This window comes from Rhinoraja longicauda, chromosome 21 (genome assembly GCF_053455715.1).
Source record: "Rhinoraja longicauda isolate Sanriku21f chromosome 21, sRhiLon1.1, whole genome shotgun sequence".
Classification (NCBI taxonomy): domain Eukaryota; kingdom Metazoa; phylum Chordata; class Chondrichthyes; order Rajiformes; family Arhynchobatidae; genus Rhinoraja; species Rhinoraja longicauda.
This window is the reverse complement of record NC_135973.1, coordinates 32,947,460-32,962,367: the sequence shown is the minus strand read 5'-3', so window position 1 is coordinate 32,962,367 and position 14,908 is coordinate 32,947,460. Positions and strand designations below refer to the sequence as shown.

The window sequence follows — 14,908 nt, the reverse complement described above, 5'->3', positions numbered from 1 at the left end:
GTCTTTGCTAGATTGGTATGGTGAATTTGGACCATTTCCATAATTTCCGGAATTTAGACCTAATGGCAAGCTAAGTAGATGTAATTTATTCCAAAGTTTCTCATTAATTTAATAGGATGATTTCATTAAATCAAGTGTTTCGTTCTTTCCTAAAAACCTTGACAAATTCTACATTTTACTTAACTTAGTGCGTACAGTTAGGAATGTACAATAGCAAACAGCTCCCAACATTCACGTAAAAATGCCTGACAGCTTCAGCGCTGTGCCACTATGTTAAAATACAATTTTATACAGGGCTAAATACATTATTATTCTTTTAAAAGTCACCATGTCCTGGACACTGCACACGGACACAATACCAAAGAAGGCCCACCAGCGGCTCTTTTTCCTGAGAAGACTGAGGAAGTTTGGCATGAACGCCAGCATCCTCACAAACCTCTACAGATGCACCATCGAGAGCCTGCTGACAGGCTGCATTACAGTCTGGTACGGGAACTGTTCTGCCCACAGCCACAAATCACTACAGAGAGTGGTGAAGACGGCACAGCACATCACTGGCAACTGTCTCCCGGCCATTCAGGACATTTTCTATAGGCGGTGCCTGCGGAAGGCGCGCAGCATCATCAAGGACCACAGCTACCCAGCACGCAGGCTTACCGTCAGGCAGACGATACAGGAGTATGGCTGCGCGTACCACCAGACTTAAGAACAGTTTCTACCATCAGGCCATCAGGCTTCTGAACTCAAACACATTTCAAATCATATATGTTGATTATTTTTAATATTGTCTTTTAAACTATTTTTAATATTGTCTTTTTACCTTACTAATGTCATTTTTTATCTTATTTATCCTTGGAACATTACTGCTGAGGTGACCCGTTGTCTTGTCAAATACATTTCATTGTACCGTTGACCCTGTGCCAACCTACATATGACAAATAACATTTATTATTATATTATGCCTCAGGAAAAAAGTACAAAGCAATTTTTCTCTATTATTCAGCACCGAGACAATTACAGCACATCATATAAAAATATAGATAGCATTGCAAAGGAAGCAGTTTTTGTTCTTTTATGTGATTCAGCCACAATGAAATTGATAAACAGAGGGCTTCCCTCGATAGGATAAAGAAAATATATCTAACAATTTTTATTGAAAAGATACGAGAATAATATTTCATTGCGCAGATTGGTATTGTAGGAACTGCCTTATGAATACGACATGACCTCTTCAAATCTTTTATCTTCAGGTTGTTTGCTGTTGGTGTGTAGTTGTTGCCAATTGATTCACTTGGGCTTCTATGGTAGCGTTGCTCTTTGAAAGGGATTGCCAAAGGCCACGATATGTCTTGCATGATGGGAGGATACTGGCTGTATTGCAAAACAGTCTGAAAAGTAAACATCATAGATTAGAAAATATCATGCAATGTATTTAAATATACCCTACAAGTATTATAAGCTTGGCCTAGGTTCACAATATTTTTGGCACATTTATTTCTAAAATACATCACTTCATCAATTTGTTTTCAACTCCTATTCCTTTATTATTTAAAAAAAAACATACAATCATTGGTTGTTAATGGATCCTATAACTTCCTTCCAAACTATTAATATGTCATCTAGGATAATTTAAAAAATAATCTCCACAAATCATACAGAATTTTCACTAAATTAACAATTGCATTCAACAGCTATGCAGCATTTCCAAATTATGCCAAATTATAATAACTAAGTTCTCGCAAAAATGCTGAATTACATCTTAATTGGGTTTCCTTTTGGTCTTTGGCCATCGCACATCAGGTGATTAACTAACAAATCTGGATATGCTCCAGAAAATTTACTTTAACTTTTAAATCGGCTACTGTGATTTTTAGCTTTTTTTAGTTTAGAGATAGTTTAGTTTTAGTTTTGAGGCCCTTCGGCCCACCGAGTCCACACTGACCAGCGATCCCCACACACTTGCACTATCCTACACACTGGGGACAATTTACACATATACCAAGCCAATTAACCTACAAACCTGGACTTCTTTGGAGTGTTTTGCAGCTGTGAGCCTAATAATGAATGGCTTCCCACTATTGGTGTATGGCATTGTGATTATACTGAGCCGAATAGTCCATAATTAAACATAAAATTTGCCCCATGCACAGGAAACAATTGAAAAGTTTTTGAACAGCCTTATGGCTGCCTTTGCACACCAAACATGATAGTATGTGGCACAAAGAAACAAATGGAGACAAATCTAACAACTGATTTTCTAAAGTTAAAATAAAATTAACTGCATCTTGAAATGTTGCAGTTCATGTATTTTTTAAACAAGAAGCCACACTGGAGAACGACATTTTGCAGCCGGCATGCAGAACACTCACATTCTTTTAAAATCAAAATCTGCATCCAGAACTACAGCAGTAGGAGACAGGCTGGGATGCCATTTCAATGCATTAGTGAGCTTAATGGGCCTGACATATTCGGCGGACCCAACACCCAAATGCAAGCACAGCACCTCGAAGCACCGGGGAAGCTTCCATTGTGCTGGGAAATGTGATTACCAGGGAAGCCCTCAAGGCAAGACATATGTGACCCTCCTCCCCCTTCCCTGGGATTCTCCTGACCGTATGTACAATCACTGGAAAATAATGTAGAAGACCGAAGAGCATGACTGCTACATCAGAGGGATGCTGAGGGATTGCTGTTTAACCTGTTTTACCATCCACTGAGTGGACTGGGAAAAGGAGGCAGCGGAGGCATCTGCTCCATGATAACCTTGTCGCGATATTGGGACCTGCATGAATATGCCACAGTCATCAACGACCTCATGAGAAAATGCTTGGACAAGTGTGAAACTACAAAAACAATCTAAGTCTTCCTCAAACAGAAGCCCTGGATAAACCATGAGATTCGTAATCTGTTGACGGCTAGATCTGTCCCCTTTTGGACTGGCAATACAGTCATGCAATACCTAGGTATGACCTCCTGAGGGCCACCAAGAGTGGAAATTGTTGGTCAAAGCTGGAGTCACCGAAGGATGACAAATACTCGACAGCTGTGCGGGGCTTGCACACAATCACCTCCTCCAAGGCAAAACCAGGTAGCATAAGTGGCAACGATGCATCACTTCCGGCTCAATGCATTACGCCACTTTGAAAGGGAGAACAAATGCACCACTACATGAGCTCCCGCATTCCCCAATGATCCTGCGACCAGTGGCTGAGGGTGATGGCAGAGCACCTTTCAAGAGGGTCAATCTACTCCCTTTAAGAGGATCTACTCCCTTTAATTTTTATTGTTAGATCCTTTTTTTTAACCCTCTTATTCTCTCTCCCCAAGTTTATAGTTTATAGTTTTTATAGTTTTTTATTTTTATTTTTTACTTTCTCTCTTCAAAAATTTTAAAATTGAAGCTATGTAAGAACTTTGTAACAAATGTGTTTTTTCTTATTTCTATTTGTACATATGCTTTTCAAAAATAAAAATAAATAAAAAAAATTTAAAAAATAAATAAAAATAAATAAAAAAAGAGGGTCAATCCACGTAAACCAACTCGTCTAGATGGAATACTTGGCAGGTTGCTAAAGACCTGCATGGATATATTGGCTGGAATATTCAAGGACATTGTCAACCTATTGCTTCTGTAGTCTGAGGTTCCCATCTGTTTCAAAAGGGCATCAATGGCACCGATACTCTCAAAGTGTATGGTGATGTGCCGTAATAATTACCACCCGGCAACACTTGCATCCAACCATAATGAAGTGTCTTGAGAGCTTGGTTATGGTGCAATTCATGCCTGAGAAGTGATCTGTATTCACCTCAATTTCCCTATCGCTGCAATATGCTATTTCACTAGCTTTCAATTCTGCTCTGGACCTCCTATACAACAGGAACCTGTGCGATAGATTGCTGTTCATTGCCTACAGCTTGGTCTTCAACACCATGATCCCGTCTAAACTCATCACCAAGCTTCTTGACACGGGCCTCTGTAGTTCCCTTTGCAACTGGATCCTTGACTTCCTCTATCGACAGGTCTCAATCAGTGAAGATCGGTAACATTTCCTTCTCAACTGAATGTCAACACACCATCTCAGGGCTGCACTGAGTCTCCTGTGTATCCTCATTACACTCATCACTGTTCAGTGTAGCATAGCTCCAATGCAGTTTATAAATTTGCATCAATATCACCGTTATTGGCTGAATCTCGCAGGGTGATGAGTCAACATACAGGATAGAGTTAGTACCACCAGGTTGAGCGGTGCCAGCAAAAACAATCCCTCGCTCAACATCAACAAAACCAAGGAACTGATCACTGATCTCAGATAGGGAAAGAGGGGAGTCCAAATGCTAGTCTACATTGGTCCCGAACAATGCCACACTTAAGTGATCTACCCCTTCCAGAACAGAGCAAGTTAATTAACTTACATTTGTACAAGAACTTAAACATCCTCCAGCATGGTTGTGCTATATACCATCCAACCCACCAAAGCTTCCACGGTAGATTCTTAACCTGCAACCTCTACTCAAGCACTGGTGCGTGGGAACGTCACCAGAGCATACGAATCCCAACCAAACTAATTTCCAAGCTCCTGGATCTAGGAGTCAGCATCCCATGCTGCAACTTGATCTTCAAATTCTTGACACAGATTTCTCACCAGCACGGAGGGAGTACCTCTATCATAAAGCTGTCCAAATAAAAGGTATCTCAATGACACCTTCTCCAGGGCAATGGACAGAACAGAGATGTTACTTTGTGAAAGCTAAAATTAAATCTTTCAATATCTGACAAATCAAATTAATTCTTATTTTTCTCATCAGTAACAATACGAAAGTCGTTTTCTGAGAAGTTCAATAAATCTGAGCTCCAATTTTAAGGACTCAAAGCCCTGAACATCAATACCAAATGTTTTTGTTCAGAAGCCATTTGCATCATATTTCAATTACATAGGAGACTTAACTAGTGTTTACCACAATTCAATCCATCAGGTTCCTTTGAAGAACAGATTAACAGTATCAATTAATTTCCAAGAAACTTTGAGAACAGAGCAGTTGTCCCTGCAATCATGATGGTCTTGATTTGATAATCAGAAATAGGTGTTGTTTTCAAACTTAATGCCCAATTTTAATTGTCCTGCCTTTTGGAAATTAGGTAAGAATGTCAAAATGTGATTACACTTCTCCACCACGTCATATTTATAGTCATACAGTCATGCAGCATGGAAACCGGACTTTTGGCCAACTTGACCATGGCAACCAAGATGCCCCTGTTTTCCAGTTGTGGAAGATCTTAACATCCTCTTTTGAGCTTCATTTCTCTCTTAAGTAGCAGAGCACTTATTTTTAAAATGTAAATGCATTGTTTTAGATTCTTTCTCAAGAACATTTCTACATCCACCCTGTCATAACCCTTCAGTATCTTGTTTCAATCAAGCCCTATCTCACTTTTCTAGAATCCAGAAGATACAATCAGGCTAGCCTGTCCAACCTGCCCTCATGACAACCTGTCCAATCTCATAAAGCTCTAAACTCCTTCCAAAGCATTCATATTTTTTCTTAAGTAAGGAGATAAATGTACACATATATTTATGAGACAAATGTTGCCTATACTATAACTGAACCAGAACCTCCTTGTATTAATTCCCCTGGCAAGAAGTGATCACACTTGCTTAACTTTCCTAGATACTTTCTGTAACTGCACACTAGCTTTTTTGCAACTCATGCAAGAGGACACACAGATCCTTTTCTAGTTTTGCAGGCAGGCAAAGCCAGGAGTCCATGAACTTGTCTTCATCAGTGGGGCCGCAGTGCAGAGAGTCAACAGCTTCAATTTCCTGGGCGTGCACAGTCTCTAATGATCTGCCCTGGGCCCAGCACACTGCTGCAATCTCAAAGAAACCTCATCAATATCTCTACTTCCTCAGAAGTTTGAGGAGATTTAGAATGTTGTCAAATACTCCATTGAGCCACCACACTTGTATAGTGGACAGCATTGTAACTGTTCTGTAATTCAAATGTCTAAGAACAAAGGAGACTGCAGGAAGCGGTGCATGCTGCTTGGTCCATCACTTCCCCACCACTGAAAGGATCTGCAGGAAGTGCTGCTTCAGGGCGGCTGCTAATATCAAAGACCCACACCACCCAGGCCATAATTTCATCTCAGTGCTACCATAGGGAAGAATGGTACGGGAGCCCGAGAATCATTGCCACTTGGTTCAAGAATAGCGTCTTCCCGTCAACCATTAGGCTCTTGAACCACTCTTAAGAAACCTAACAATGGCCCTCCCTCGGCACGGAATTATTATGGATTTCGTACAAGGGTTGTGTATATGCATGTGTATATGTGTGTGTTTTTTTTGTTTAATGTGCCTGTAAAAGCTGCAAGTAAGAATTTCGTTGTTCCATTCCTGCTACATATAACAATTAAACACTCTTGATCTCTTGAACTCAGAGCTTCACACCCTCTCAAAGTGCAATTCTTTATTAATTTTCCAAATAAAATAACTAATTTTTCCATCTTCTGGCATATCAGTCGTTACAACTTGCCAATCAGTAAAGAAGGGCGGCACGGTGGCGCAGCGGTAGAGTTGCTGCCTTACAGCGCTTGCAGCGCCGGAGACCCGGGTTCAATCCCGACTACGGGTACTGTCTGTACGGAGTTTGTACATTCTCCCCATGACGGTGTGGGTTTTCTCCGAGATTTTCGGTTTCCTCCCACACTCCAAAGACGTTCAGGTATGTAGGTAAATTGGCTTGGTAAATGTAAAAAATGTCACTAGTGTGTAGGATAATGTTAATGTGTGGGATTCGCTGGTCGGCGTGGACCCGGAGGGCCGAAGGGCCTGTTTCCACACTGTACCGCAAAACTAAACTAATACAAATTAATTTATGCACTGTCTCTTTTTCCCATGTGCCCATTAATCTTCCAACCATGCCAATAGATTACTTTCTACAGATTAATCTTTTATTCTCCGCAAGAACCTTTGACGCAAGCACATTATCATATTTCTACTGGAGATCCAAGTGAAATACATCCACCTGTTCCCTTTTATCCACAGCTGCTTCTTCAAAGAACTCAAATAAATTGGAATTGATGTATTCATTCCACGATACACGATTAAACAAATGCACCTTAGACCATCCTTCTTTGATGGCTCCTTTTATGTAGCTCAAACAGAATAATTGCTCTGCCAATCCTATAGGCTCACAGTAAAGGTATATTTTCGTTGCCTTTTACCTGGCTGACTATAAAATATGATTTGTGACTCCATATATTGTCCTGATCTTATCATTTTGTTTCACAGACTAACACACAGGGTTCTACATCACCACCGAACAAGGTGTCTTTTGGAAAACCACTGAATTGTTTATTGTTCAGGCTCTGAAAGATATAATTTTAGTACATTAACCACTGTTTGATTGCCTCTATAAAAAAGTTGTGAAAAGTTGAAGTATCCAACATTAAAAGTGATTATTCTTCCAAGACTCCGGAAAATAATCAGAAAATTCAAAAATCAAATCAAATTCAAATCAAATTGCTTTTATTGTCATTCAAAGTGAATTTGAACAAAATTGTGTCGCAGTCACAAACAATAAAGAGCACAAGACACACAACCAAACAAGTTTAACACAGACAACCATCACAGTGATTCCTACAGGCACACCCTCACTGTGATGGAAGGCAAATAAAAGTCTTATCTCCTCCGTTCTATGTGGCAAAAGAAGGGAAAAGTAGCGGGTGGAAAGTGATCACTGTGGAACACTGGGGAACTTTAATAAATAATCAGACATCCTGAAACCATTATGTGCGAGAAGGAACTGCAGATTTTGGTTTACACTGAAGATAAACACACACCCATATACAGATACACACACACACCAAAGTCTATCCTGTAAACATTGCTGGGTTCCCCCAGTGTGCACCTGCAGTAGCATGTTAATGACGCATTCAAATGCCCATTTTTACATTGATATTTAGAAATTAAGCTTTAAACACTACTTATTAAAACCTCCGTATCGAGTGAAAATTTACTCAACTATCTTTTCCTCTGACAATATTGTATCCAATATCTTAATTCTTTTTCTCTCACTACAAAAATTATTTTACCTTATATAAATCTGAAGTTTCAGAACAGCAATCAGGAGGCATAGGCGGTAAACCAGGCAACCCTCTTGTATAACTACTGGGAAGTATCGGATAATCCTGTGACTGAAGTCAACAACAGCATTATTTGCTTCTCAAGATTTTCACAAATAAATCTAACCTAATAAAACTATATTTAAGAGTTAATAAAAGTTTTGTTATACAAAAATATCAGCTCCTTTATTTTTTGCAGTTCTAAATGCTTACAACTACAGTGACTAAACATGAAGGTATTAAACTGTCTCATGAAACTTGGCCCTGCATGTTAATTGTTTTTTTTTTACATTAATCTAGTCCAGTTTGATGATAAATTAGTGTTTTCTTATACATTTTTGTTTAAAATAGAACTTAGATTTCCTAGAAAATAAACACAAGGAAGATCTTAGAAATTGCCATCCCCAAGTCTGCAATGAAATTAACTTATTTGGACCGTTTTTCAAGCAGGAAGATCATTTCCTAGTTGCCATCAAGCTCAGATGCAGAAAAATGAAGTTCTGTATTTTTTTAAGCCTTTGGTCACTACCTTCAGTGGATTGCTGGGAGGTGCTGGAAGCCAAGGCTTAGTGACCACTCAGTTGTTTTAAGCTTGAACCACAGAAAACACATGTTAACAATGTCTCAATTGTTAACTGAATAAAATACTGAATAAAAAACTGAATAACAAATCAGAATAATTGTTTCTAAATAAAGTGATTTTCAATGTACTAACTTTCCTTGGGCTCATGATTCACACTTCCATGTCTCTCCTATTGAGCATTTTGAGAGTTACTTGTTACTCTTTCCCCTGTTTGTTGCACCTCAATCTTTCTGACACCCTGCACATATACAAGGCAGCATCTTCAACCAAAGATAGCCCAAAACAAAAGAGTTCCCCTGCAAATTGCTGCAGCTGATGGGTCATTTGCTGACATCTCCCCTCTCTTTTCTTTTTTTTAATTCACATAACCCACTTCCTCCTTAATTTCCTGCAGTTTAAGATACTTCCATTGGCTATGGTTCCTCTGAAGATACATGTGAACATACTTTCTGTTCCAAATTAATCCAAGCTCCCCCAGCTGCTGATTTGAACAAGTGATGTTTTCTAAATGTCAGGAATGCATAAAGTTTTCTCAGTGAGGCAATAGCAAGCTTCACATTCCTTTGTATTGTATGCATGAAGATTCGAAGTACAGCACAGGGACAGGCCCTTTGGCCCACAATGTCTATGCCCAACATGATCCAAAACTATCCCTTATCTACCTGCACATAATCCATTTCCCTCCATTCCCTATATTTTCATGTATCTATCCTAAAGCCTCTTAAATGGCACTATCGTATCTGCCTCCACCATCAACCCTGGGTACAGCGTCCATGTACTCACCATGTTCTGTGGAAAAAAAAAGTTGACTCACGCATCATCTTTAAACTTTGCTCCTCTCACCTTAAACCTCTGCCCTCTAGTATTTGATTTTTCCATTCTGGGAAAAAGGTTCTGACTAATCCAGGCAACATTCTGATAAACCTCCTCTGCACCCTTTCCAAAGCCTTCACATCCTACCTGCAATGGGTCAACCAGTACTGCACACAATATTCCAAATGTGGCTTAAGAGCTGCACCATGACATCTTGACTCTTATACTCTATGCTCCGACTGATGAAGGCAAGCAGATCCTATGTCTTTACCACTCTATCTACTTGTGTTGCCATTTTCAGGGAGCTATGGTTTGGACCCCAAGATCACTCAAATTTCACTGTATCTTAATTGGTACATGTGACAATTAATTGATCTTGAAATCTTGAACTCCCTCTGTTCACCAATGCTGTTGCAGGTCATGCATTAATTGTATATTTTCCCCTCACATTTGGCCTCCCATTGAGTAACATCTCACACTTGCTCGGATTAAACTACATCTGCCATTTCTCAGCCCATTTCTGTAGCTGATCTTTCTCCTGCTGTGTACTTTGACAGCCTTCATCACAGTCCATGGCCCCAGCAATCTTGGTGTAAATGGCAAACTTACTATACAAACCCATCTACGATTACATCCAAGTCATTTATATATATCCCAAACTGATCCCCGCAGAACTCCACTGTTCAAAACAAATTTCTATCAAATCAGCTGTATTACATAATCTCCAAATTGCACACCTCTCCTATCTGATTCAGTGTACAGATGAAATGAATGTAGCCATACCACTGCTAGTCAATAGCCTTTTGAAAGATTTCAAAACAGAAAGACTTTCTACCAATTCAGCTAAGTGTTACATAATCTTTAAATAGCACACGTAGTGTGCAATTTATTGATTAAGTGATGTAGATCTGCATGCAGAGAATGAGGAAGCCCCGATCCAAGCTTCATATTATCTGAAAGTCAGACGTGATGTTGATAACCTTCAGCGATCATAAAGTTATCTTATCTTTTCCTTGCTGTGTGAAAGTACAGAATTGGAGGTTGGTGTGAAAGTACAGAATTGGAGGTTGGTGCCAGACCTATCCATAATATTTGACACCAGACGGCGTGCTAGAGAGGTTGCACACAGTGAGCTGAGCACTTTGTGGTATACACCTGTCAACCTTTTTTCTACAGACTTGTCCTTACCAGGCATGTATTCGTGGGCAAGTTAGCTCCTGCACACCTTATCCCTTTGTATTTACACAATGTTATTTGCCAACTCTCCTAATGCAGATCTAAATAACACTCTAATCTGTCTTCTTTGTTGATTTCTGATAACGTTCCTGCAAGAGTAAGATCAGGTGACTGTGTGTCCGGGACTGACTCCTCTTCCTTCTCTTGCCTGCCGCATGAAGGCAGGAACTTAGCAAGAGATTGTGGTAACATTTGAATGGCAGCAAAGTTCATCTGCTGTTTCTAATGAGGTCAGTAGTTTTGTGGATACTGATTGCCTGGCTTTCAGTAGACACAAGGAACCGCAGATGTTGGAAAAGGGTCCCGACCTGAAACATCACCTATCCATGTTCTCCTGAGATGCTGCCTGACCCGCTGAGAAGTGATGCAGCACTTTGTGTTTTCCCTGGTTTTGAACTTTGACTTTCCTTGTAAGGAGGAATGGTGCATGTCAATAGAGTAAAGGTTTATGATATGGTGCACGTCAATAGTATATTAAAATGGCATAGATACACGCAAGGAAACTGTAATAGGTGTTAACTATGGTTGCAGCAGCAGTACATTGGAAGAAATGAGTTGTGATTGTAAGAAATTGATGGAAAACAGGGATGGAAACTTTGGAAATAGTGCAACTACAAGTATTTACCATTAAGCCCTTCTCAAGCGATTAAATTTCCCTCAACAATGCAGCCTGGTCCAGGGTGCAATAATTCACAAAATTATCTGTTCACTGAAGTTAGAGAGTTTACCTAGATAATCTATTGCCTCCTTTTGTAATTATGATAATGCACACAACTCTTGAACTTCCAAAACAACACCAGGAACTCTTGCTCCACCTGCCATTGGAATTGTACAGACTGACTCAACTCAGGGAAACTGAAGTATGCCTCTCCTTAATAAATGCAAGGCTCCTTTAAATAGCAAAGCTGTTAGTAAACATGGAAGTAACACTGGCTAACTATTATTGAATACATGAAGCACACACACCCAACTTCACATATGCTTCTCACGAATGTCATCAGGGCATGCACATTAGAGTGATATATTGTTTCGCTGAAAAATATTTTTCCTCACAATTTTTTTTTCCTCATTTACACTCTAGCATAAATCCAGAGCAAATCAATTCCAAGTTCATTTCTGTTTTTTAAAGCTAATTTATATTGACACCCAGGAGATCAGATTTATATTTTGTGCTACAAATCCTGCAGACATTGCATCATCATTATATTTATGTGTGATGACATGATATATGGAAAGAATAATAAAGGGAACATGGCACTAAGTTTCAAATACATTTCATCCATAATCAAGAAATATTGCTTCTGAGAAAATACAAGACATCGAACTGTAACAAAAGATGTTTTCAGTTACAGCTGGTGGAAGCTTGAATAAGCATTCAACATTTCTTACAAACAGAGAACAGGATGAAATACTTGATATTTGCTCCGGGTGCTGATCTGACTTTATCAGTTAATATGTTTTTACCATCAATGTACAAATAAGTACATACACAGCAGAACATGACATTAAAAACAGGAATTCTAGAAGTATTCAGCAGGTGAGGAACAATCCCCTTCCCATACTGACCTTTCTGTCCTGTCTCCTCTATTACCATAGTGGGGCCACTCACAAAGTGGGAGAAAAGCATCTCATATTCTTCTTGGAAAGCTTACAAACAAGGAACATTTAATTCTCAATTTTCAAGTAATTAACCCCCTCCACCCTCCAAAACAAAACACCAGCAAACCTCGCATTTTGTTTTCTTAAATTTTGGAATGAAGATAAATTACATTTTATATATGGCATTAAAAATCAATATCATTCTGATATGGGGTCTCGCCTCTACTCGTGGACAATTGCTTTCTTTCCCACAGATGCTGCTCGACCCACTAAGTTCTGCCAGCACTTTGTTTTTCGCTCCAGATTCCACCAGCTCCCATTAGAATTAGAACTACTGAAGCTGTATTTCACTCAAGGAGATACAAACCTCAGTGAGCAAAAGAAGAAAAAAAATTGCAGCTGAACACACATGCAAAGAGCCGAAAAACGCGCACAAGTGGTTTTGAGATTGTACCTCTTCATCTTCCATTTTTGATAGTTGTAAGTGAAGATACAACGTTTTCGTTCACAGCTTCTCTCGGCCCCTGAGAAAAGTCGTCAATAAAGCCTCTAGTTAGAACAGTCTAGTTGTGTACCGTCACAGACAGCGGGCTCAGTGACGACGATGTGACCTTTCTTAACCTGGCACGCAACTTTTCCCAGGTGCCCCTTTCAATAAACTTTCCATTTGCCAAAATGTCATTGTCAGATTCTCTTCTTTGACCCAACCAACTGCCTAAATTTACAGTACTTTTGCGCGCTTCATAAAGTTACAGTCCACTCTCCCGTCTGTATTGACTTCCAGTTGTATGACATCCGGCAACACTGTTGCTGTGAGCTACCGCGTTCTTGTTGCTAGGTACCCGGGGATCTCACAAGAAAGTGATAGACACCAACCCAGTCCTTGTTCTGAGAAGTTTACTTCAATGAAAGGCACGCGTGTCCAAAATACAATATTGTGCATATGCTCCCTCAGCTATCTGACTGAAAAATGCAGTCAACACATAATAATAATATTATTTTTATTATGTGTTGACTGCATTTTTCAGTCAGATAGCTGAGGGAGCATATGCACAATATTGTATTTTGGACACGCGTGCCTTGTTAATTATTATTAACAATCATAAATACCTTCATTTGTACCAGCATCTGCAGTTATTTTCTTACAATAATAATAATAATAATAATAATAATAATAATAATAATAATAATAATAATAATAATAATAATAATAATAATAATAATAATAATAATAATAATAATAATAATAATAATAATAATAATAATAATAATAATAATAATAATAATAATAATAATAATGAACACTAGTTCTCTCGTGCATCATTAATATAAACCGACGTGCTGTTTTTAAATTTTAAATAGATGTGAAGGAAGCGAAAATAAAAAATAATCTTTTTCTGACCACAATCACATCATTTTGATTATCCCAAGAAGACTCTAAAAGGCGCTTTAAAGCATTGGAGATATTGCAGGGAAAACCTACCAAACTGAACCCTTGAAGATCTCTAATTGTTAGGAAAAGCTGGAGATATGTGGGTATCTCTTCAAATGGAGAAATACAAAAATGTTATCAGTAAATGTAAACTTCATTTCAGGTTAAATACACTTAATTAAAACTGTGAAGTCGGAGTTTTATTGAGATTGGAGCATCACTGGTAAGGCCAACATTTAAAAATATATATATTTTTAAATTACTCTTTCAACCATGTCATTTATTTATGACTAGACCCAGTGGACCCATTGGGCCCAAACCTCTCCTGCATTGGTGCAGCACTCTCCCCTACTCCACTCCTCTCCTACTCCCCCCTCCCCCTCTATAAGTTAAGGGAGTAGACACCATCTTCCGACTTGCACTTTTTTGCAACATCTGTAACACTATAATGCTATAATACTGCATTCTGCACGCTTGTATTTTTCCCTGTTGTACTTGTGTGTGGCTTGATTATACTTGATTATACTTTGGAATCATCTTTGATCAAACCCTCTCCTTCGACAAACGCATCAAACACATCACAAAGACAGCCTTCTTCCACCTCAAAAACATTGCCCGTCTCTGTCCATCCCTCTCCTTCACAGCTGCAGAAACCCTCATCCACGCCTTCATCACCTCCCGTCTGGACTACTGCAACAGCCTCCTCTATGGCGCACCCTCAAAAATCATCAGTAAACTTCAATACATTCAAAACTCCGCTGCCCGTCTGCTCACCCACACCCCGATCCGTGACCATATCACCCCCGTCCTTTACAAACTCCACTGGCTCCCCATCCCCCAGAGAATCCAGTACAAAATCCTCCTCATGACCTACAAAGCCCTCCATAACCTGGCCCCATCCTACCTGACCGACCTCCTCCACAGGCACACTCCCACCTGCACCCTCCGCTCTGCTACTGCCAATCTCCTATCCCCCCACATCCGGACCAAACTCGGATCCTGGGGGGACAGGGCTTTCTCCATTGCTGCTCCCACCCTATGGAACTCACTACCTCAAACCGTCAGAGACTCCTCCACACTCACCACATTCAAAACATCACTGAAGTCTCACCTCTTCAGCACT

General features: G+C 39.5%; 1 protein-coding gene across 1 annotated transcript in view; it reads right to left on the bottom strand.

Moving 5' to 3' along the window:
* Nucleotides 1–14,908, bottom strand: part of dnah3 (dynein axonemal heavy chain 3) — a 174,413-nt gene that overhangs the window by 152,520 nt on the left and 6,985 nt on the right. The window contains exons 2-4 of the mRNA XM_078418267.1: nt 12,808–12,877; nt 8,093–8,194; nt 1,166–1,388 (exon numbers count right to left, since the gene is read on the bottom strand). Of these exons, the coding sequence (XP_078274393.1) occupies nt 1,166–1,388; nt 8,093–8,194; nt 12,808–12,822 (340 nt within the window). The 5' untranslated portion in view covers nt 12,823–12,877. The remainder of the gene's footprint in view (nt 1–1,165; nt 1,389–8,092; nt 8,195–12,807; nt 12,878–14,908) is intronic.